We start from the raw sequence: 23,721 nt of genomic DNA on the forward strand, positions 1-23,721 counted from the left end.
TATAATAGGAACAATAACAAAGAAAAGTGTGTAATAAAAAAAGAAAATTTTTTTTTACTGAAAGAACGTTTATTTTTTTTTAACTGCGCTAAATATTACGTTCAAATACGAGCATTTCTTTTAAGGTAATAAAATTTCCTCAATTTTGTAAATTGATATACTTCTTAGCTACACGATGTTACTTACAAACGAGTTTTAAACTCATCTTAAATCATCTAACAAGTACATACGATAAATATAAGTATCTAATTGGTATGTATAAGGATCCACCTTTTTTTTTAATGCATTTCTTGTTCGCGTACAACGCGAATATTATTGTATTCAGTACGGATCATCGAGCCTCTCTTGATTTTATTTGAGCACGCCCTACTTCGATCTCTGATTCGTTACGTTCATTTTTTGTTTACGAAGTCTTCACCCTTTTTAATGTTCTTCTTCAACTCCGGAAGAGCTGCATCCAACAATTTTTTCTCGAAATCATTGAGAGTACCAAGGCCAAGATTCTTTTCGAGTCCCCCTTTCTAAAGTCAAATAGGAATTTAATAACATTTCGTACATGATCGCAGGTTACATGATTTGAAGATTTTACTTACGCCTAAGAGAACAGGTGTCGAGAAGTAGGAGGCATCCGTGACGCTTGATTTCACAAAAGTACACTCTACGATACCCTGTTCTCCGTTCAGCGCTCTAATCAGTGACAAACCGAAGCGAGCACCCGCATAGGCCATCGAGAGAGTTGCAGATCCTGTACCTGCTTTTGCTTTAACAACCTCTGTACCAGCTTCCTGAATTCTGGTAGTCAGAGCTTTCAACTGATCTTCTGGAAAAGATACTGATGGTTTGCATTGAGAGATCAATGGAATAATGGTAATACCACTGTGACCTCCAATCACTGGTATTGTTACTTTCTGTGGGTCTAGGCCCTAGAAGAAGAGTACCAAATATTTATTATAAAAGTATACCATGTAACAGAAATTTTTAATTTTTACAATATGCGTTAAAACAAATATGTTTTTAAAATTCTGTTGTAATACATATAGTTTAGTTCATTTATATTTTGTACTAACTTTTGCTTCTGCAATAAATGTACGTGCTCTAACAATATCCAGCGTGGTAACACCAAATACTCTGTTAGGATCATAGACACCAGCTTTTTTTAATACTTCACTGGCAATAGGTACAGTGCTATTGACAGGGTTTGAAATAATAGCAATTAAAGCTTTTGGGGATACTTCTGCCACAGCTTGTGCAAGATCTCTTACTATTGAAGCATTTGTGTTGAAGAGATCATCTCTTGTCATACCAGGTTTACGTGGAACACCAGCTGGTATAATAACCACCTAAACAAAACATATTAAACAATCAGATTCTGTTTCAATATTCAATTAAATATTTATTGAGCGAGCGAGCGAAGCTCTTATACTTCACTTTGCAACTCCTTTGTCCGCGTTTTTCTTTTGCACCACTCAACCAATTCCCGTCAAATTTTGCACGCACATGCGTACGTACATCCAGATGACATAGAAAAACAAATTTTAAATCGGACTTGCGACGGAGGAATAATCACCGAAAAAACTGATCCTAAAGAATGAGGGTCCGAACACGCATATGAGGAAAATAAAAATATGAATATTTCGGCACTTTGACGACGTAGTATGGTTCCTGAGGCATTTAGAAACAAATTTCTATTAGGGTTTGATGCGTTTTGATGCCTAATAAAGCCAGAAAATCAATTTTTGTCGAATTCGGTCCAAAACGGTACAGGTGGCGCCATCTAGCGGCGAGCGGCGGACCTACGAAAACCTAAAATTTCGATTTTCTCAAAAACTAGGGACTTTTCCGAAATTCTGAGATATACAAATTGTTCCTTGTCGCCTACGGAATCGAACGAATCTAATTATAGCTTGCTAGGACAATTATTAAGGAAAATAGAAAAATAGCCCATTTCATGGACTAAAAAATTGCCGTCCATCTAGCGGTGAAAGTTGGAACTACAAAAATAGAAAATCTCGATTTTCTCAAAAACTAGGGACTTTTCCGAAATTCTGAGATATACAAATTGTTCCTTGTCGCCAACGGAATCGAACGAATCTAATTATAGCCTGCTAGGACCGTTATTAAAGAAAATAGAAAAATAGCCCATTTTGTGGACTAAAAAATTGGCGTCCATCTAGCGGTGAAAGTTGGAACTACAAAAATATAAAAATACGATTTTCTCGAAAATTAGCAAACTTTGAGTATTTCTGAGGTTCAGAAAGTGTTATGTGATCGCATTAGAAGCAAAATAAAGCAATAAAAGCTTCCTGAAAGCTTTAATAAAGAAAATAAAAAAAATGTCATTTTATGGAGAAAATTTGTGGCGCCATCTAGCGGCGAAACTCCGAACTAAACTGAAAAAACGTATGTCCGAAAACGCAGTAAAAGGGTCAAATAAAAATTGATTTTCTGGGCTTTATAGGCAAAAAAATGAATAACTTATTGAATAAAAATTGCTTTAAAATGTCTAAAGAAGCATACTAGGTCGTCAAAGTTGCGAAATATTACTTTTTATATTTTTCCTTAACGCGTGTTCGGACATACGTTTTTTCAGTTTAGTTCACAGTTTTGCCGCTAGATGGCGCCACAAATTTTCTCCATAAAATGACATTTTTTTTATTTTCTTTATTAAAGCTTTCAGGAAGCTTTTATTGCTTTATTTTGCTTCTAATGCGATCACATAACACTTTCTGAACCTCAGAAATACTCAAAGTTTGCTAATTTTCGAGAAAATCGTATTTTTATATTTTTGTAGTTCCAACTTTCACCGCTAGATGGACGCCAATTTTTTAGTCCACAAAATGGGCTATTTTTCTATTTTCTTTAATAACGGTCCTAGCAGGCTATAATTAGATTCGTTCGATTCCGTTGGCGACAAGGAACAATTTGTATATCTCAGAATTTCGGAAAAGTCCCTAGTTTTTGAGAAAATCGAAATTTTAGGTTTTCGTAGTTCCGCCGCTCGCCGCTAGATGGCGCCACCTGTACCGTTTTGGACCGAATTCGACAAAAATTGATTTTCTGGCTTTATTAGGCATCAAAACGCATCAAACCCTAATAGAAATTTGTTTCTAAATGCCTCAGGAACCATACTACGTCGTCAAAGTGCCGAAATATTGCACTTTGCATGCGCAGTAGAATTGACATAGGCGGCTCATGTTAACGCAATGCTAACTCAAAATAATTAATTACTCATTACCCGAACATTATTTATCAACTTTTATGATCGAACCATGTAAATAATGCATTGCTGACCATTCTTCAATCATAAAAGTGCACAAAATATATCCCTAAAACGTGTAATTAATTACTCAAAATGACCTCGTGTATACCATATCCCCGTAGACTTTAATGCAAAATTGAATTTGCTCGCGCTTATGTACTTGACTTTTCAACTTTTTTGCCCACGTTTTTCTCTTGCACCACTCAACCAATTCAACCGAATGACACGGTTGACTAATTTTGCTTTAGCGTGAAATTTACTCGCTCGCTCAACATTGTTAGGTTAGGCGCGGGCGCCTCAATCAAACAGACGTAGTGTATTGAAAGATACCTGTGCTCCTTTGACGGAATCTCTCAGTTGATCCGGTCCTGTAAATCCTTTCACTTTTGCCGGCGTGTCAATGTGCGAAAGATCAGCAGCGACACCTGGTGTGTTCACAATATCGTACAACGATAATTCGGTAACAAGAGGAGATTGTTTTAATAGCATTGATAACGGTTGGCCGATTCCACCGCTAGCTCCCATAACAGCGACCTTGGCATCGACCTAAAGGACAAGAAATCTTAAATCAAATTGAAACAACATTTCTTTCTATTAACCTTCATTTCGATACACCCCCATCAAAGGAATTCTATGTATGATACTTCATGCTACCGTAACTTAAATAATAACAGTCAAATAACATTCGATGGAATTACGATCGGTATATACATAGATTTCGAAATGGGTATATTCATAGTTGCATAACTATACTTCATTCTATATTGTGTGGTACAGCGTAAATGATACGTCAAAATCATCGAAAAGCTTTATACTAATTGCAAGTTCATGAATGAACAAGTCTTACTTTAAATGTATAAAATATGATATGGAAGTAGGCAATGATAAAATTTACGTATCTTTGAATTCAAATGAACTCACTCTGGCACTCGTGGACAATCGTTTCGCTCCTTGTTGAGCAACGCTCAACGTAGGTTTCAAAAATCGTGGCAACATATTTGTAGCAAATTCAATGAAATTCAAACTCGAAACAAAATAATGTCGAATAACCTTTCAAAGACACTACAGTGACCTGAATGATATTTTACACTTGTTCTGTACGTGATCACTCCAATCGTCTGCCAACATAAAGCGATATGGTATGAAATCATGCGCGCTTTCGTAATACAACTTACGCAGACCAGACAATTATAACGCGGGAGTTTTTAAATCATGATGGATCAATTTACTGTTACCATCAATTTAGACTTCAGAGATTAGAAACGTAATTAATTGTCTTTATTTTTAGCATTTATCTACAATTATCGAATATTAATATCGAATTGTTAACTTATAAAAAAGTTACGAGTACATATTTACATGCAATAGAGTCCTACAGTAGTTTGGATGTCCTAAGGCGAAGTAGGGTGGGAAGGGTTGAATAAGGCGAGATTCGGTCATATATTTTTTTTAATTTAATTACAAAATGCAAAAACCATAAAAGATGTTTTCAGAGAACTTCGCTTTTATTTATAAAAGATAACACTTGTATCTATTTGTATTATTGAAAATGTCGAACGGTAAATTGGGATTATCTAACCTCTAAAGAATTTTCTAGTAGAGCAACTTTGAAATACAATCATTTAAAATTTATATAAATTACATTATTTCAGAGATAGAAACCAGTTTATTGATAATTGTGTTGGATGTAAATCCAGTACAAAGAATTGTTAAACAAGAAACAAGAATATTAACACAATGCTTAGACTCTACTATTGTTTTTGCTAATGCTCATTTAATGCAATCATCAAATAATCAGTTAGCTATGATAGCGTGCCATAGTCATGGAGCAAAATTTTTATATCCTTGTGAAAAACCAGTGGAAATTCGACAAATTGATGGGCAATATGAGAAGTTTACTATGGTTGAACGTACTGTAAGACAACAGTTACAGCAAGTTATCAACGAAATTTCAATGGATAAACCATTGAACGGAGAAAGTTTAATATCTGGAGCATTGACGATGGCCTTATGCTATATTGCAAGGCTAGAAAGAGAGAAGGTTGCTGGTCAAAAATTATATTCAAGAATTCTTACCATCACAGCTAGCAATGATTCTGCAACACAATATATGAACTATATGAATATATTTTTCACGGCCCAAAAAATGGTTTGTTATTAGTTGTTGCTGGTTGTCTGTTTAAATATGATTTTAATAATTACACTTTAATATGTGCAGGGAGTAATATTGGATGTATGTAGCTTAGATCAAGAATTAACTTTGTTGCAACAAGGCTGTGATATAACTGGTGGAAATTATTTGAAAGTTCCACAATTAAGTGGATTACTACAATATTTATTGGTATAATAAAAATGATATCTTTGTATCTCTCATTTATGCAGTCTGCTTAAGTTATACTTATATATTTATCTGTTTAGTGGATATTTCTACCAGATCCAAGTATCAGATCAAAACTAGTGCTACCACCACCTGTCAAAGTGGATTACCGTGCAGCATGCTTTTGTCATCAAGAACTTATTGACATTGGCTATGTATGCTCTGTATGTTTATCAAGTAAGAGAAAATTAATATTGTTATATGAAATAAAATAATATAATACTAAGTAAATTAATTATAATTTTTTTGCAGTATTTTGTAAATTTAGTCCAATATGTACCACTTGTCAGTGAGTATTACATTTGTGGTTTAATTTTTCATAGTCATGATAAATAATAGCTTATATTTGTTATCTCTTTTACAGCACAGTATTCAAAATGCCTGGACCTATACCTATAAAAATGAAAAAGAAGAAAAAGAATATAGATATAGTTCACTAATTTCATTTAATGTATCCTTTAGGAATAAGTACTTTTAATCTAAATACAATTATTTTCTTACTATATTACATTTTGATTATTTACTGATATTTACTGATAAATATAATTTCTGTACTATATCTCTCTTTTCTACAGTTTATTGTGTGTTTAACGCACTTCGGACGAATAACGATAAAAATTACATTAAATTTAAACATAATTATTATATAGTTAAAGTTGAAGCTAACTTTCAACTTTTACAAAGTTATTTTGCTTCCCTTAATTTTATTTGAAGTTAACTGGAAATTATCGCGATTGTATTTTGTTCGCATTTTAGTAACGTAAAATTTGTGAAGATTAATATTCTCTATTAGGAATAATTATCGTTAAAGTCGTTACATTAATCATGGTATTTACTATTACTTAATAATATAATGACTTTTACTTTTACTAATATTTTATAAGATATACAATGAATAGGCTAAAGCAACAACTTGTAAAGAAGCTATTCAAAGATGGGAGGAAAAAACAGGTTTAGATGCTAGTGAACAGAAGGAAATAATTTTATGTTTCCAGTGGCCCCCTATTGAGAAAATGGATAATAGTTTGGCTGCACTCGCTTCTGTGGAGTTAATAATTTATGTCTAAATAGAAAAAAAAATTTCATAAATAAGAACTAAGCTGATTCATTTTTAGGAAACTATCACTTTCGACGAATATGATAGAAAAAATCAGCGGTATTAATTCTTTGAAAAATTTAAAAATTCTCTCTTTGGGTCGTAACAACATTAAAACATTTTCTGGATTAGAAGCAGTAGGAGAACATTTAGAAGAATTATGGATATCTTATAACCAAATTGAAAAAATCAAAGGTGTTAATGTTTTAAAAGCGCTTAAAGTACTTTACATGTCTAACAATTTGGTAAAGGATTGGACAGAATTTAATCGTTTGCAAGAAATACCGAATCTCGAAGACCTATTATTTATTAATAATCCTATTTGTGAAAATATGGACGTAGAATCGTGGCGCAGTCAAGCTACTAAAAGACTGCCCAAACTGAAAAAGCTCGACGCTATACCAATCGTATAATTATTTTAAGAAATTACATTCTTCGTTTCAATGGTACTAATAAAAAATATTGATCTCCTGTCGTCTCATTAGGGGAATAATATAAATTAAAGTTTCAATAAAAAATATGTATTTACACAATGTGTACACTTATATTACATTTTTTGTTGCGTTAAAATCTGAGGCATTATCTTAGTGTTATTGACATTGTCTTATATTAACGATTTCTCCAATGACTGGTTAATAGTTTTCTACTTTCATATCGTTCAATCCAAGTTCTTCGTTTTGTTCAAAACTTCTCTCGTACTTCGTGATTTTTAAGCCATCGTCCAGACCTTCATCCGAAAGGCTCTGTATGTAACTATTACCTGCTGGGTCATCCAATATCAATGTTATTTTTCGTTTTCCTTCTAATACCTCGTTTAGTTGATTTATAAAAGTTTCCATCCTTTTTACAGTTTCGGGGTCACTACTGTCGCCAGTAAAAGCTGTCGATGTTAATAACTGTTCTTTAATCGCTACTAAAATACCCTCAACAGTGGTAAATCGTCCACCCAACGCTGCAGGACCAATTTCCAATTCCAGTTCAGGTATTTCTAAATAGCAAGTTTCAGATTTTAATAAATCTCGACTAAAATCATCTTTTCCCGCGACTGTTACTTCTATCTTTACTGCGGTAGGTTCAATACCTCCGCCGCTCTTGACTTCGTTAGTTCTATGTCCGCACGATTCGCAAACAGTTGCCATAATTACCACTTCTTTAAAGTGTGGAATATCTATTCAACCAATTAAGGATAAATATTTGTTCAATGATGAAAATTTAGATACTAAATATCAATAGTAAAAAACATTACATAATTTACAAGTATATAAAGGATACTGGTCATCTTCATGTTAGTTTCACATGGACAATTGCATTCTGGACAATTTGTTCTAAAAGATAGTACTTCACCCTCAATTTGCTCCAATGTATATTCTCCTTCTTTTATAGGTTTTAACAAAGTATCCTCCGAATTTTCGGAATAAATTCCTAAAATGTGATCTTGCTCTATCGTTCTTTTAAAATGTGTTACAACACAATTTTCATCTTTTAATGGAGCATTTAAATTCTGTACATGAGACTCTCCTGATATGTCTTCAAATATCATAACAAATGGTTCATCCACAGATTTAAGTTTTTTTAATTTTTCAATAAATTGATCAATTTGTGCTGCAGCATCTGGATGTTGTTTTCTTCTCTCCGGTTGATCTTGTTCCAATCCAGTAATGACCCTTTCTATTATTCCCTCAACTGTTGTGACTTCCCCTTTTTGCGATCTAGAAGGGATTTCAAAGTCCACGCATGGAATTTTTATGCTGGTGTAATCAGATTTAATTACTTGACGATTCAAGTCTTTAAGTGATGTAACTTGTAACATTATTCTGATTCCTTTGTCCGCAATTTTCCCACTATTCTGTATTTCGTTATTTTGATAGCCACAATGTCCGCAATCAAAGGACATTAACACAATATCCTTGTAATAAGGAATTTTCGTTAAAAGCAATCTGGTAGTACCCTGAATTTACAAAATGGCATATTAGTCATGACAAATCATAAACGTTTATATTTTAAATTCTAAATTTATGATATCGTACATTCTTTCCACAGTTTACACAAAGACTCTCTATCTCGGTCGTTTCTGGCTCTGGATCATCTGCTGCCAAGTTACGAAATATCGGTTTTGGTTTTTCATCGGTAATTTCTCTTCGACACTCTGCCATTTTTTTTAGGTTACATAAATATATTGCACAGCTGATACACGCTAACAATCTATTTGAAATAAAAAGTATGTTGAAACATTGATTTGTATTTAACAGTCTTTCATACTTTTTACATCGTAAATTTATCGTTATTGTAATTTACCTATAAAATGCAAATTTGTTTGATCACTATTCCTCGACTCTTTCGAGAACATAATCAAAACAGTTGCATTCGTATGTGTGTATAAATCATCTAGTTACAAGTAGGGTCCCTAAATACGAAAGGGTAGCAAACCTCGTATTGCTAAATTATTTAGATTTTAAGCGTAATGAAATTCACTAGATCGAGCGGTGTGAAGTTCGTCGAATGTTCTCTGTCTACTAACTGTGTTTTTGGTTAGGAGAGACAAGGACGGTAAATAGGATGCTACGACAAAACACACATTCTCCCAACCAAAACTCCTCTGCGAAGAAGTAATATTTCGACAAAATTTCTTTTGCATACTACTCTCAGAAGTTTAATCTAGGTCGGTACGGAGGCCGTTTTTGTAAAAGTGGGACGCGAAAAATTTTCTTCTATAAGAAATGTTAGTTTTCAGTTCATAAAATTGTTTTGGACGAAATTGCAAAATCGGCCTCCGTACCGACCTAGATTAAACTTCTGGGAATACTATGCAAAAGAAATCCTGTCGAAATATTACTTCTTCGCAGAAAAGTTTTGGTTGGGAGAATTCAATACATCCGAGTCGTTTGAATAACAACATGGCCGCTGGGATATCGCGCTGCTTGGTGCTGACTGGGTTCAGGTCTGGCTATACGTACATACATATGGCACCCCAGAGGGTACCGCTAAAAGGGCCCACCATTAAAAAACAGTTTGCATCAAAACTAATAGATGATAGCAATCGTATCATGATATTCTATTTTCAAATGTATTATGTGCAAACACAAAATATTAATTCCAGAAATAATATATAATAAATTAGTTATGTTTTATGTTTTTTTAACAATTTTCCCGATCTTTTCTATGATATATAATTATTTCCTTTTGAACGAATAGGAAATTATAACGAACAAATAATGAAATTAACACACTAATAAGTTAACGAAGTGATATCATAAAAATAATAGTAAAAAATAAAGAGCAATCTTTATGGAGCACCAATCTACGACAAAGTTTGAAAATCATATATGACACTCGGTTACATCTTGCTCTTCATTCACTTTTCTATCAATTATTGCGAAGTGAGCACGTTTAAAATATTTTACTTCTTTATTTTATTCTTTCGTGGCCATAGCCGATACAGAACTGTCGTCAACGACACAATTCATTCTGATGACACACTCATTCTTTACTGCGAAGAAACGTCTCTTTGGAAGGGGAATTGCATTTGTACACAACACATGAACAGTCATAACCTGCCTCACTATTTCGATTTTTATTTTCATAATACGTAATTAATATTGTACGTGATTAGGATCTCTATTACATGTATTAAATATTATTGTACATGTATACTATTAATTGCAGATGTTTTATATCTTGTAAATAACAATTATTTAAAAACACTGAATTTATTTTAATATTATTACTGTTAAATAATCAGGATCGGAGAAAATCAAAAACTAATAACACACTTCCAATTACAAATTAATTATTTAATGTTAAACACAAAGAATACACATATTAACTTCAAGATTAATTAATAATGCTGGGATAACTTTCTCATACATCAATTTACACCGCGCGCGTTTTCATTTTACGAACAAGGAGAAGGAAGTGCATTTTTCAATTATTTTTTTTATGCATTTCTAACGAAATGCATTGCTCGCACTGCAAGATGACGCCACATGCTATATTTATTTATAATTTCACAATTACAAAAGAAAAAAAATGAAAAACGTAACATGAAAAGAAACCACCTTCAGTGGGATCGAACCTACGACAAACAGGATGCACAGATTACGAGGCAGGACTCCTCACCTCTCAGCCAATTGTTTACTTGGAAAAGTGTCTTACGTTCCGACACATAACGGACTACGACGTAAGATGTTACGCGTACATCGATGACTTTACTCCAATAAGATATTGCAAGTACATATAACTGAAATTACGTCGTGTTTGGTCTCATTTTAATCAGGAAAATGTCACGAATATGATGAAACAAGTTGTATACAAAATAGATCAAAAATAAAAAAGTTAGCAATGCATAAGCATTGCAAACAATTGAACAGACTTTTGATCTTTGCCGACTGCCACGACCGCAGTGTCTCTTTCTTCTTCACTCGCTATCCTCCTCTACGTCAGAAACTTTTATCGTCAAATCTAAACCAGTAATTATGCTTCAAATTATATCGTGTTTGGTCTCATTTTAATTAGAACAACAAGACGAATACGATGATCAAAGTTTCATTCACGAAAAACCAAAAATAAAGAATTTTGATTTTTGAATGCAAAAGACAAAACACGCACGAGTCTTTCTTGTTTGCCGACCAATTCAACATTCTATCTGTCTTTCTTTTCCATTTGCCGATCTCTTTCACGTTAAAAATTTTAATCACCCGAAACACATTACATATTTCCTATACCTGACCTTTGAATATTTTTCTCTTGCAGGAATAGTATTAAAGCAATCACATAAATTATTTTTGTATATAACATTCTTTTATCATTAAATCTATATCTATCTTACAAAATATGTAGAGTTATGGTAATTATTACAAACAGTGCATTTTATTAAAAAAGTCTTTTTATTACGCATATGCTTTATTTATAAATTTTTGTCTCTTCTATTTTTAATACAATTAACTATTTCGTCTCGTAGTAGCAATCGATTTTTCTCTTATATCTGCGTTATTTCTTCCGAGGAACGTGCAAATGTATATACATCTTATATTTCATGCGATACGGTATCTTCTTCGAACCAGTTTAGCATATATGATTTCAGACTAAATAATAAACAAATTATTCATAAATCCTGCGCCGAACGTCCATCGCAGCCACATGTAGAATCACTTGTACGTGAAAAAATGACTAATTTGCTGAAAAAACAAACTAACAACTATAAACGATTATTAACAATATATTCCTTTATTTCTCTAAAATTGCAACAAAAAATTACATGTGCATACATCCGCATATAAAAATTTTTTAAAAATCGATGCCGCGGGCACCCGCCGACCTTGCTACGGCACCATCGTTTCGCCACGCGTGCCAGAAAACGAATTTTGCCTCGTCTCGTGAAAAGGAAGATACATTGGAGAGACAAGGATCTATCTATCCTTGTCTATAGCTTCCCAGTTCGCCACCAGAGGTCCCCATTATCGGATTTTGGCTTTCTTGAAAATCATGGCATTACGCTTAAACTAAATTCACTGAAATACAAAACCGAAATTACAAAATATTTATTAAAATATATCACGTGAATGTTTCGTGTGCGTTAATAAAAATTGCATTTATGCATTTGTTTTTAAATATATATGACGTTTATAAATATTAACGTCCAGTTCATGTTCATTATTTTAAAGATATCGAAACAAAGCGATTATATCGCACAACAATCGGTAATATATCATCGACCCTAACAAATATTTCCTGGTGTTCGTTCGCGCTCGTTCGCTCAATGTAGATCCAGCGTAATGCGATCGGTACTAGTACTCGCATACGTGAAAACAGTGTTCCTTCGACGAGGAAAGATCGCGGGCACGCGCGCGCTTAAGAGAAAGAGAGCGGTAGTGTATATGAGAGAGAGAAAGATAGGGTGACGATGACAGGGATAGGAGAGAAAGGGAAGAAGGGAGAGTAAAGAGAGTTCGGGGAAACAACCCCGGTAGCTGAGACACCAAAGGGTGTAGCGTGATTCTGATTTCTTGATATCCTTTTCGCTGACACGTTTATTCGACCAAACTTATCAAAGGACCTGGCAATGGTACTTGAACTAATTTTCGTTACCGTAGTGATATCGCGAGTGCAAGTTCGTCGAGCGGGTCGCGTCTCGAACGTGAATCGTGCTGTCGTGGCATTGTACGCTCGTACACGCGGTGCAATTTAATCGTTTTGTTCCAGGATGCGAGCAAGATCGGCAAGGACAAGGGAAAGAATGGCAAGGACGGTGAGACAAGCGAAGAGGTGAGGTTATATCGTCTTTCTCTGTTCCGTTCGATTGACGTGACTCGATTCGATTCAAATCGACTTTTGTCATCCACGATTCTTGTTATTACGGTTTTTCTTTTTTATTTTTACGCGCCTGACGAATCGATCTTTGGAAATCATCGAATTTGTCGTATTGTATCATTTGCTGTCGGAATTTCGTTCATGACTTATTCTACGCCAAAGCGATCCGGTGTCCATCTTCGACGGTGTGCCACCTGAAATGTTTTTTTTCACGAAATCGCGTTACGTATAATTTGTAGTGCATGGATATCTTTTTTGTAATACAATCGGTCAATGTGTCTCTTTTTAGTTAAAAATTATCCTATGAATATGAGTTTGAAAGGATTTTAAAGTTCTCTTTAAAAAAAAAATGTTACTTGGCACAGGTGGCGCTTAAGTATGCACTTAGTTGATAAATAGAAAACGATGTAAACGAAAGATACATTTTCACCTTTATAGTTTGTCGTTCCTTTATAGATAAACAATATAAGTTATCTTTACTAAGTGTAAATGGTTTTGACTTTCAACAACTTACTTTTTATTTTCTTTTTCTAATGTACTTCCTGATCATAATTACGCATACATAATCCATGTGGAGCGCGATTTCTTATTTACGATATGAATGAAATGAATTCCAAGGATGATATTACCGCGCAGCTAAGCATATGATAAAAATGTTAATTGATCGTTAAGATTAACGCGTTAGTTGTTCAATGAGCAATTATCTTTATGCTTATATTTAATCATTTTTATTTCATGCACATCTAATAAAAGTTTTTATACTACAGTTTTGTAAGTTTGCCGAAAATGTTATATATTTTTATTATGCACATTTTCGAAAGTACGACGTTAATTTGACGAATAGATAAAACTTTTAATATAATACTTACATAAACTATCCAGTTTCATGATATATTTATTTTGTATTAATTTTATTTGAACTTTTCGATTATTTTAAAGAAAAAACTAGGAAATTAGTAGCAGAATAATGTACCGTTATTCATTTTAATTACCAAGTTACAATTAAATACCCGCATATCATACCGTTTAATCCGTAGAGAGGTATAGTGTGTTGCATGACACCTATATAATTATCGATCGCCGATAACGTAAAAAATTGATGAGCAATTGATCATCGTTCGAAATGTAAACGACAATTTTACGTTTACTTTATGAATTGCTTATAATTTTATAAATATTTTATTTCAACCACATAAATTATGTATGCATCTGTAATATTATTTTGCCATTAAGTTATTATCGCATTTTCCTTGCTTATTGCACTATTATAAAGATCGTATTTAATATTTTTATTTGTACAATAGTTGTAGAGTAGAGTAGTACACAAAGAATAAAAACTTAATAAATATATTTAATATATATATATATATATATATATGCATGTATTTTCAAGACTGTTCAATCAATCACAAAAAAATGCTTACTAAATATTCAAAATTTCTCTTTTATAAGTTAGAGACAATAATTATCAGTTATTGTTATGCAACACGCGTCGTCAAGGGGTACACCAGCTACCGAGTTCTTCAAGAAGAAGTTTTGTGATTGGTCTTGAAGTTATTCTTGTGCAACTGTATCAGTTTCTTCGTTTCCCACAATGTGGGTATGTCGTGTAGTATACTAGAAAGTAGACCCAAATACTGACATAAGAGCATTATTTTATGCTACGTATTGTTCAAACTTATTCGCGAGTAACCGTGATCTTTTTTGACCACTAGAAGATGCTATAAAGGACATCAGCTCAGACGAAGGGCCAAGACCAGTAGCGCATGAATGGTTTCAAGGTCAACTACAAAACTTCTTTCGAGGAAGCCATGCATTAATGGAACATTGGAAGAATTGTACCGAATGTAATGAAAAATACACATAAATTGGCATACATATTTGCTTTTAAAAATTAAGTTTTATTTCCAATTTGTGATATCTTTTGAAGATATGTTCGTTAATCAGATTCTTCCCAGTTATTCTGTAAGCGATAAGAAAGCTTTGCTATCCAGTTTCCAACTGGACATTTGCATTTATTGGTGCTTTCGAAAATATGAACTATCAGAATAAAATTCTTTCAAACTGTTTGGATATTCGTTTCCATAAAGTTACAGAAAATTACATTGTTGAGGATTAGGTGCATCTCTTAGAATGGGTTTTTCATTTATTGTTTTGTGTATGCAATTTTCGTGCATGTATTGTATTAAGGATTTCAAATTGCATTATACAAATTCTAACACGTTTTCAATTACAAACATTCTGTTTTTCTGCTCTTTTTGTTATGAAACACTATTCATTATTCCATAGACTAACAAGGTAGCAGGAGGACCCCCAGCAACCAATGCACCACCACCGCCAACGTTAATTAATAAGATTAAATATCAACCTGGTGGTCCTGTAATAAAAAAGGATAAACGGCAAAGTAGCTCAAGATTCAACATATCGAAAAATCGAGAACTTCAGAAATTACCGCTTTTATCCGGTAAGTTGCCGCAATTAATTTTTGCATCTGAAAGTGAACAGAATAAAATTTATTTTATACAAATCAAGTTACATTACGTTAATAAATAATTTTTTAAAATTAAAGATAACGATATCGATATAATTAAAAATATGGTATACTTTCTACAGTTAAAAGAACAATTTTTTTTTAATATCAACATTCACGTAGACTTCTTTAATTTCAGTAATAATAATGCGAAGTAACTTCAGTTCAGTCGCAGATATTTATTTTTAACTCGACTTATGACGAATAATTTTCGTCAAACTATCTTCCTACAATAAATTCATTAAGGACTATTATTGGCTTCAGGGTTCTCGAAGTACATAGTCCATTTTGCTTTCTTCAGCAATGATTGCTACATAATCACCGATTAGTATAACAGTTTGCCAAAGTAGGAATAATAAACCTTGTCATTATTGTCTTTGCCAGGAATAAACCGCAATATACTTAATGAATACGCGGAGGGTATACCAGAGTGGTTACCTATTGTCGCTTTATGTAATCTAGGGTGTAGCGCACTCTGTTGTTTCGTTAATATTCCTTATAGCACTAAACTGTTCAAATTTCGTACGAGTTCATGTAAAGCAGCTAATGATAAAAACTTAATTCTTAATTCGAAAGTCCTACTGCCTAAGGAACGCATTTATTACAATCAACTGTAACGTTCCCGCGTCGAATCGTGCTTCAGAATTTTCATTTTAAATAAAGCCAGAGTTAAAAAGTGAAGGGAATATACTTTAATACTTATCACTCGAGTTCGAAATATTTCCCTCGAAAGTATCCAAATCTGCACATAAACCGTTTTACAGAGGGCGACACTGAGACGATCGATACATCGATTGAAAATCTATGCATGTTGAATTAACTTATTGTAAATAATCTATTTTATTTTGCAAAGTTTATTGTTGATAATGAAAACTTAGTAATGAATTTAGTTACCATATTACATTCATGTATCATTAAAGAAATTATAATTATTGATAACATTTTTTCTCCGATGTAGATTATGAAGAACTTTTAAAACGCTAGAACGTTGCGCATCGCTGTTTCTTCCGTCACGTCGTTACAGTGTCCTTACAGTGTTCAGAAAAAAGAACTGAAAAAACTAGAACGATCATACTTTATTTGCACTTCCAATTTCAACTCATTGTTAATTTCGTCTTTTTCGAAAGGTAAACTAATCACGATAGTTTTGTTTTTTAATTCCATTCGATTCGAATTGCGAAAGTAACTACGTCAGTCAGGCTGTATCGATTGTAAGGCGCGGTGGTTTGCGCATGCGTGTACGCATTACTCGCAATTTCTAGTTTTCTAACATAAACAGTCGTTGCTCGTTCAAACGGCTCTCGATATCGGCGGCATTTTTCACCATACGAATCATCCGTACCATTTCTGTTTATCGAAATCGATTTTAAAGCCTACGATTTGACAACGTTACGCGGCACCGATCATCCGGTGATTCGTATTGTAATATAAATCGAGATATGTCCGAGTTTCGCTGGAACGAACGGTCAGTTACGTCGAAGCAACAGATTGTTACGTGAACAAGGAAGCCGGTGCGTGTAGGGGATGTAATCTGTCATAAGCAGGTCAAGATAAAGAATCGAGGTTCCGGTGAAAATAACAAGAGACAATATAGAATCTATCGAAAAGTAGAATGGTTCACGTGGACGGATATATTCCATTTTCATCCGGCGGTCTACCGAAAAGTCCGAGCTTTCATCAGGGGCTCGCTTTAGCTACAGCAGTTTCTCGAGAACCGAATAAATCCTATTTCACCAATTTTACTTCACACTATCAACCGTTACGACCGTTGTTAATCGGTAACGATACCTTTCAAGTTTAATTTTGATTGTCAGGTTTAAGTGTTAAATGTTACAGAGTGACGAGTAGAGGACGAGTCTAATGAGAGATGCGCGAGAGAGACAGGTTGCGAAAATAGAAGGATGTGCGAGGAGAGATAGAAAGGGATAGGAATTCATGGAAGAGTCCAAAGGGGATGAATGGAATGTACGATTGGGGAGAGAAATGAATGAAAAAAGAAAGAACTTTTTAAAGAGTAATTCAAGAAAATGTAGAGAAAGAAGATCCGAGGTAGGGGGTGAAGATGTCCGAAAGAATAGAAAGGTCTATCCTGTTACTCGATGATAATAAGAAAATAATAACAAACAAATTTATTAAAAGAAAATTTTGTGAGCGTTCACTACGCGCATTAGAATCGAAACCTGTGTATTTATTATGGGTAGAAATTTAGAGATTTGAAAATTTGTTCGCACTTTTCGAAATGTTCGGACCTCCTGAATGTTTAGCTATAAAATTTTGTAATCATGTAAATTTACAAGATCGTATGAAAATTGAAGAAAATGCAATATAAAATGCAAGAAATTGATAGTATATTCTTTCATGTCACAGTAGAATGCAACGGAAAATTTATACGAGGGAGTACATGAATGAGCGACTAGGGCGATAGAGGGGAGTAGAGAAACGAGAGTAGTAAGGGTATGAAAGGGGAAAAGAAAGACTTTATAACAATCGAAGAATTTGTGTGAAGCGCGTGCGTGTGTTAACAGGAGGAAGAATGAAAGAGCCCATGCGAGTTTATGAGCGAGAAAAAGTTTTTGTACACGTACAAAAATTGCTTCTTTACTTATTGTTTCGAATGCGTTTTCCCTTCGTGCGGAAATGGTTTATTATTTGTTTGCTTGTTTTAGAAACACAACAAGGAAACGAGAGGGAGGAACTTTTCATACAGAAGCTACGACAATGTTGCGTGCTTTTCGACTTCGAGTCCGATCCGTTATCGGACTTGAAATGGAAAGAAGTGAAGCGTACCGCTTTGCACGAGATGGTCGAGTACGTTTCCAAGAACAAAAACGTTATCACAGAGGCGATATATCCCGAAGCTGTGAACATGGTGAGTGAAAAACGCGCATGATTCGTCATCGGTTATATCCTATAGATCCTATAGATCAGCGATAGATGGATCAAGTGGTAACCGATGCGTCTACGCCGATGTCCATAAGCTATTTCCTGGCCACTTGATCTGGCCATCGCTTGTATCGATCGTATACGATTTCTTTCATCTCGATAAAAATCGAGAGTGAAAGTCATCAACACGGCAGATGTTACGAACTTTCGCTTTAGAGAAAAGAACGGAATGATTTTCTAACAGAATCGAGGTTTTGCAGTTCGCGGTAAATTTATTCCGTACACTTCCTCCGTCGTCGAATCCAAACGGAGCAGAGTTCGACCCAGAGGAGGATGAACCGACATTGGAAGCGGCATGGCCTCACTTGCAGCTGGTGTATGAGTTCTTCCTGCGGTTGTTAGAGTCCCAAGATTTCCAACCCACCATTGCCAGACGATACATAGACCAAAAGTTCGTATTGCAACTTTTGGAGCTATTCGATTCGGAGGATCCGCGAGAAAGAGATTTCCTGAAGACAACGCTCCATAGGATTTACGGGAAATTCTTAGGGTTGAGAGCGTATATCAGGAAGCAAATAAACAACGTTTTTTATCGATTTATATACGAGACAGAACATCATAATGGTATCGCCGAACTTTTAGAGATTTTGGGAAGGTATTCTAATCTGACCTATCGTAAATGTAATAATAGGTGTATAACAGGTTCATTGGTTTCTTTATTCTTTCAGTATAATTAATGGATTCGCTTTGCCACTCAAAGAAGAGCACAAAATATTTCTGTTAAAAGTGCTTTTGCCGTTGCACAAAGCTAAATCGCTTTCCGTGTATCATCCGCAGTTGGCGTATTGTGTTGTGCAATTTTTAGAGAAGGATCCATCGTTGACTGAACCGGTTATCAGAAGCTTGTTAAAGTTCTGGCCGAAGACACATTCCCCGAAAGAAGTGATGTTTTTGAACGAACTCGAAGAAATTCTAGACGTGATTGAACCTGCCGAATTCCAGAAAGTTATGGACCCATTGTTTAGGCAGTTAGCAAAATGTGTTTCGTCTCCACATTTTCAGGTATGCTCAATTAATGTTTTCTCAACAGTATTCTTTAAACTTTTGATTCTTTAACGCATTGTCTAACTTTTCTTAGGTGGCCGAAAGAGCTCTCTATTACTGGAACAACGAATATATAATGTCCCTTATATCGGACAATTATTCCGTCATTTTACCGATCATGTATCCAGCTTTTTACAGAAATTCGCGAAATCATTGGAACAAAACCATACATGGTTTGATTTACAACGCGTTAAAACTTTTCATGGAAATGAATCAGAAAGTATTCGACGAATGTACTCAACAGTATTATCAAGTACGCTATTTCTCGTCGTAACTAAACGATAGAGAGGAGTCGATTCTTATCGAAACATTTTTAGGACCGTCAAAGAGAAAGGAAGCTCATGAAGGACAGGGATGAAGCATGGATGCGCGTCGAAGCTTTAGCAATGAAACATCCAAATTATAACGCAACCATAAAGGGCATAACAAACACCACATCTACGATACCGCAGCAACAGTTAGATAGTCCCCCGCCAGACGAAGATGGCGATCCGGATCAGACTCCGCTTACATTGGAAAAAATAGAAGCAAAGGCAAACGAGGTATGACTGATCGCATCCGACCTTTGTCGCCCCATCGTTTGTTTTTTTTTTTTCCATTAAGAAGTCTAAAATGAGTCTTTTTTGCCATAGGCAAAAAAAATGACCACCTCCAATAAAACAAAGCCACTTTTGCGAAGGAAAAGCGACTTACCTCAAGACACGTACACGATGCGGGCATTGTCCGATCACAAACGCGCGGATGAGTATCTTGTTACGCCACCGGATTCTAATAATTGCTAGTCTCTACCGCAATCACTTTCCATGTACCCTCTCTTTTGCTGCAGTGATATTGGGAGTTAGCTTTTTCGAAGAAAACGAAAAGTAAACAGCAATGAGTCGGATCTAATCGATCAAACGTTCGATCGTGACATCGTTCGACGACGATTGTCTACCAGAGAGTTTGATCGTATAGAAATCATAATGTCGTAATTATTCCCCGTCCCCTTTCCTTATGTCGGAACTGTCGAGTTGTACAATAATATCATATTCTTTGTACGGTTGCGAAAAAAGCTTTCTCTCATTGCACACAGCACTTCTCGGAAGATGTATCCGTGTCCGTAGTAATCTATAAAAGGAAAAAAAAACATACAGGTTACTTCCTATATACTCTTCGAGTTGATTTATATAAGGTATCGCGAGAATTATGCAGATAGTTACATACTCGCTATTAAAAAAATCAAGAGAATGTGAATGAAACCTAGATAAATAAGGGTCCTAAGTATATATACATATATACACACATACAGAGTATTTTATAAATTGTAGATTTCTTGCGTATGGAGAAATCTATCGCTGACAATAAGACAGTTTTTCTCATTGATAAATAATTAAGTCAACGTACGGTGTTTGAAGTTGAAGTTAACAACAAAAGGTTTGTTCACGATTGGTTGTTTTCAGAAAGTTGTCTTGCTTTTAGCGGAGGATTCTCTTCATATTCATAGGAATTTATGGTTTATTAAACACCTGCTATGCAGGGTGATTCTGGTGGTTGATCCAATCTATTGATCCAATCTATCAATAATGAAATTTTTTTTAGAGAAAAATTTTTTACGATTTAGTTAGTATTATTAATATTTTATAGATTCTTTTTAATGAATTTATCGGATTCTTTCTACGAAAAAAAAGGACAGTGGATAAAGATTTATCTTCGTTCGCAATAGGATTATAACTAGTTTCGATTGTTAGAATCATCCTGTGTACATACTCTAAAATAAAAAGAAATTTTATACGAATTCAAAAGTGGTCAGAAAAGAATGGCCGCGTGCTTGATGTTGTAATAAAAGAAGAATTTTAGTATGCAAATTCGAGGCGCTACTCTTCTGAGCGAGGTTTCCACTGACGCGCAAACGGCAGACATTAATCACACGAGTGATATATAGTTGCTTCAACGCTACCAGTTCATCATTTAGCAGCAAATAAACAAACAAAAAGAACACAAAAAAAATCACAAAAAAATTTGCTAAAAGAAGTGAAAACGTCGTTTTTAGAGTTAGATCAACGTGATAGCACTATTTTAGAATATCGATTGTTATAAATCTGAATATTCCTGAACGTACTACTTTTATATCTGTCGTGCCTAGATGCCTGTGGAACGCATTCGCAAGAATCGCCTCTACCAGAGGCCTATAATTAAGAGTCGTTAAAAGAAAAAAAAAATAACAAACAAAGCAACGAGTTTTACGTGACGTTACCGAATAGTATAAATTGACATCATGAATTTTTCCAGGAATGCTTATACGTACGTTACGTCGTTGCCTCGTAAGATTTTGCGGTTATTTCAAAGAAAGAAAGAAAAAGAAGTTATATACTAGTTTGTCGCTGACAAAAATGAAAAAATAAAAAAAAGGAATGCGAAGCATAGAAACAAATGATGAAGATTAAAAAAAGAGAAGAGCGAACAAAATGAAATATCTTTAGTCTTTGCGCTGCTGGCAGGCTGTTATATTAATCATTGTAAGGGATGAACTTGTTGAGAATAGATACGATTAGCACGTATTATTAAATGACGGAAATTAAAACCAAATGAGATAAATATTAAAAAAAAAAAAAGATTATTTACTATTTAATCGTCCCATCGAAAAAGAAGAGAATGGCTGTTTTTGTTACGGAAACCATTCGCGATATAAGTACTCATGTCGATAATATGCTTTTATTATTATCAAGTACAGTGTAATCTCGATGGGCCTCGTGAGCGTAAATCTTGAAAAAGATTTACAACGACGAAAAAAACTGTACCTTTCTAGCGAGAAATATTTAACAATAAAAAACAGTATTTTTATTAAAACTCTTCTGTTCGAGTAGCTTGCATTATTTAATAGGATACCTCTAGATAAGCGTAACAAGGACTTAAATTATCCGTGTAAACTATTCGCTTACTTAACGTTTTGTTCGATAATTCTCTTTTTTATTCGTTATTTAGTTGCAATTCTGTGGATTAGTATGGGTTATCGGGATTACATTGTATGTTTCAATTGTTGAAGTCAATCGTAAAAAGAGAGAAAAGAAATAGTAGATAATAATATTCGAGAAGGAGAGAAGCGTCTCTCCGATAATGCATGTTTCAAGGTATCGTCTTTTACTGCGTCTATTCTTTCACACGTATCACTTAAGATATATTTTTGGAGTTTGTAAATTTCATAAATAGGTCAGAAACTCCATCGATCTTGTCGTGCTTGAAACTTCAGAAGACTGTTACTGGCTCATCGTTGGTCGAGTATTATGGAATGCCTTCGACTTCCGTGTTTGCGCTCCGTGCCAGGCTTAAAAAGGGAAGCGTGTAAAGCGAGAGAAAAGATTAAAAAAAAAACAAACAGACAATGAAATTTGATTTCATTCGATGCGTAGATTGTTTCCTTGTAATACACGTATGGGTTACCTCGAGTAAGTTTAAACATTCATTTTAAGCAATGTTTTATACGTTTTTTATGACGAAAGAAACAGTCAACAAATCGAGTATTTTATAGGTAAGAAAAGTTAAGCGAAGAATGAACGAAGATTTTTATTATGTAAGGGAGAACAAGGATTTTGACTCCAAGAGAAGATTCTCGGCAGCTTGAAACTCGTAGAAATGTTCTTTGCTCTTCCTTATATAAACGTTTATTTGACCATCCGTTCGACGGAGAAAGATAAAATGTTAAATAAAGAAAAAGAAGATCCACCTGTACAGTGATTCGCTTCGAACCTAAAAAAAGATTAAAGAACTGTATATCAATGTTCAATCGCAAAAGAATTTTTCTTTAACGATCGCCTGTACGATCGATTCGATTCCATGCATGCATATATTCCTTTACAATTTGTTGGACGCATAATTTTATAATAAATAAATCATTATAATTAAATGACAAGGATTCCTCATTGTCTCGACGAATCGGAGACCCGCGTATACATATGTATAACTTGTGCTACGTTCGTCGCAAAGGCTCCTTTTAATTACAGCTCTCGGTATCTTTCTTTTACGAAAGATCCAAGTGGTGCCAAGACTTCGGTACTTCTATACCTATAGTTAAAATTAAAATTAAATAAGTAGAGCGAAAAATTTGCAATTCATGCATATACATATATAAAATACATGTAGATAGCGTTACGAATGATTGCTTACCACGCGATCATTCACAGCGGTAATAT

The 23,721-nt window shown here is 34.3% G+C and overlaps 5 protein-coding genes across 8 annotated transcripts; 3 read left to right on the plus strand and 2 right to left on the minus strand.

Annotated features, from left to right (window-relative positions):
• Positions 1–47: 47 nt before the first annotated feature.
• On the minus strand, positions 48–4,400 carry Mdh2 (malate dehydrogenase 2). The gene is made up of 5 exons (XM_003703401.3): positions 4,181–4,400; positions 3,590–3,805; positions 1,068–1,340; positions 594–923; positions 48–521 (listed from the first exon to the last, which is right to left on the minus strand). Exons 1-5 carry the CDS (start codon positions 4,253–4,255, stop codon positions 393–395), a joined length of 1,023 nt encoding a protein of 340 aa, XP_003703449.1. The 5' UTR covers positions 4,256–4,400; the 3' UTR covers positions 48–392.
• A 217-nt stretch (positions 4,401–4,617) lies between these two features.
• Positions 4,618–6,139, plus strand: Tfb4 (transcription factor B4). 2 transcript variants are annotated; one of them, XM_003703402.3, is made up of 6 exons: positions 4,620–4,818; positions 4,912–5,408; positions 5,478–5,600; positions 5,678–5,813; positions 5,889–5,925; positions 6,001–6,139. In XM_003703402.3, the coding sequence occupies exons 1-6, from the start codon at positions 4,809–4,811 to the stop codon at positions 6,074–6,076; spliced, it is 879 nt and encodes a 292-aa protein (XP_003703450.1). In that variant the 5' UTR covers positions 4,620–4,808; the 3' UTR covers positions 6,077–6,139. The 2 variants fall into 2 exon arrangements, with proteins under 2 accessions (XP_012141099.1, XP_003703450.1); XM_012285709.2 differs by lacking the exon at positions 5,889–5,925 and having other exon boundaries at positions 4,618–4,818.
• Positions 6,140–6,267: 128 nt separating this feature from the next.
• LOC100878485 (dynein axonemal light chain 1) lies at positions 6,268–11,100 on the plus strand. Its single transcript, XM_003703555.3, has 3 exons — positions 6,268–6,464; positions 6,536–6,684; positions 6,752–11,100. The coding sequence occupies exons 1-3, from the start codon at positions 6,462–6,464 to the stop codon at positions 7,143–7,145; spliced, it is 546 nt and encodes a 181-aa protein (XP_003703603.3). The 5' UTR covers positions 6,268–6,461; the 3' UTR covers positions 7,146–11,100.
• Zpr1 (zinc finger protein Zpr1) lies at positions 7,238–10,099 on the minus strand. Of its 2 annotated transcripts, none has more exons than XM_076539980.1 (4): positions 10,071–10,099; positions 8,760–8,934; positions 8,005–8,680; positions 7,238–7,900 (listed from the first exon to the last, which is right to left on the minus strand). In XM_076539980.1, the coding sequence occupies exons 1-4, from the start codon at positions 10,082–10,084 to the stop codon at positions 7,365–7,367; spliced, it is 1,401 nt and encodes a 466-aa protein (XP_076396095.1). In that variant the 5' UTR covers positions 10,085–10,099; the 3' UTR covers positions 7,238–7,364. The 2 variants fall into 2 exon arrangements, with proteins under 2 accessions (XP_076396095.1, XP_003703451.1); XM_003703403.3 differs by lacking the exon at positions 10,071–10,099 and adding an exon at positions 9,028–10,057.
• Positions 11,101–12,522: 1,422 nt separating the features above from the next.
• LOC100878258 (serine/threonine-protein phosphatase 2A 56 kDa regulatory subunit gamma isoform) lies at positions 12,523–23,435 on the plus strand. Of its 2 annotated transcripts, XM_076539979.1 has the most exons (9): positions 12,523–12,793; positions 12,931–12,993; positions 15,328–15,502; positions 18,235–18,437; positions 18,712–19,106; positions 19,180–19,513; positions 19,590–19,808; positions 19,873–20,097; positions 20,188–23,435. In XM_076539979.1, exons 1-9 carry the CDS (start codon positions 12,791–12,793, stop codon positions 20,335–20,337), a joined length of 1,767 nt encoding a protein of 588 aa, XP_076396094.1. In that variant the 5' UTR covers positions 12,523–12,790; the 3' UTR covers positions 20,338–23,435. The 2 variants fall into 2 exon arrangements, with proteins under 2 accessions (XP_076396094.1, XP_012141090.1); XM_012285700.2 differs by lacking the exons at positions 12,523–12,793; positions 12,931–12,993; positions 15,328–15,502 and adding an exon at positions 16,858–17,346.
• The last annotated feature ends 286 nt before the right edge of the window (positions 23,436–23,721 follow it).

Source organism: Megachile rotundata, chromosome 15 (assembly GCF_050947335.1).
Source record: "Megachile rotundata isolate GNS110a chromosome 15, iyMegRotu1, whole genome shotgun sequence".
NCBI classification, from domain to species: domain Eukaryota; kingdom Metazoa; phylum Arthropoda; class Insecta; order Hymenoptera; family Megachilidae; genus Megachile; species Megachile rotundata.

Excerpts from the sequence above, each read along its gene's own strand:
- LOC100878485 (XM_003703555.3), top strand. Across the intron at positions 6,685-6,751 it reads GCTGCACTCGCTTCTGTGGA|GAAACTATCACTTTCGACGA; the intron begins GTTAATAATTTA and ends ATTCATTTTTAG.
- Zpr1 (XM_076539980.1), bottom strand. Across the intron at positions 8,681-8,759 it reads GTGTAAACTGTGGAAAGAAT|GGTACTACCAGATTGCTTTT; the intron begins GTACGATATCAT and ends TTGTAAATTCAG. Across the intron at positions 7,901-8,004 it reads AACTAACATGAAGATGACCA|ATATTCCACACTTTAAAGAA; the intron begins GTATCCTTTATA and ends TTGGTTGAATAG.
- Tfb4 (XM_003703402.3), top strand. Across the intron at positions 5,601-5,677 it reads GATTACTACAATATTTATTG|TGGATATTTCTACCAGATCC; the intron begins GTATAATAAAAA and ends TTATCTGTTTAG. Across the intron at positions 5,814-5,888 it reads ATGCTCTGTATGTTTATCAA|TATTTTGTAAATTTAGTCCA; the intron begins GTAAGAGAAAAT and ends ATTTTTTTGCAG.
- Mdh2 (XM_003703401.3), bottom strand. The coding sequence starts at position 4,255 with ATGTTGCCACGATTTTTGAAACCTACGTTGAGCGTTGCTCAACAAGGA. Across the intron at positions 1,341-3,589 it reads ATTCCGTCAAAGGAGCACAG|GTGGTTATTATACCAGCTGG; the intron begins GTATCTTTCAAT and ends TGTTTTGTTTAG. Across the intron at positions 924-1,067 it reads CATTTATTGCAGAAGCAAAA|GGCCTAGACCCACAGAAAGT; the intron begins GTTAGTACAAAA and ends CTCTTCTTCTAG.
- LOC100878258 (XM_076539979.1), top strand. Across the intron at positions 19,107-19,179 it reads CTTTTAGAGATTTTGGGAAG|TATAATTAATGGATTCGCTT; the intron begins GTATTCTAATCT and ends TTATTCTTTCAG. Across the intron at positions 20,098-20,187 it reads TAGAAGCAAAGGCAAACGAG|GCAAAAAAAATGACCACCTC; the intron begins GTATGACTGATC and ends TTTTTGCCATAG.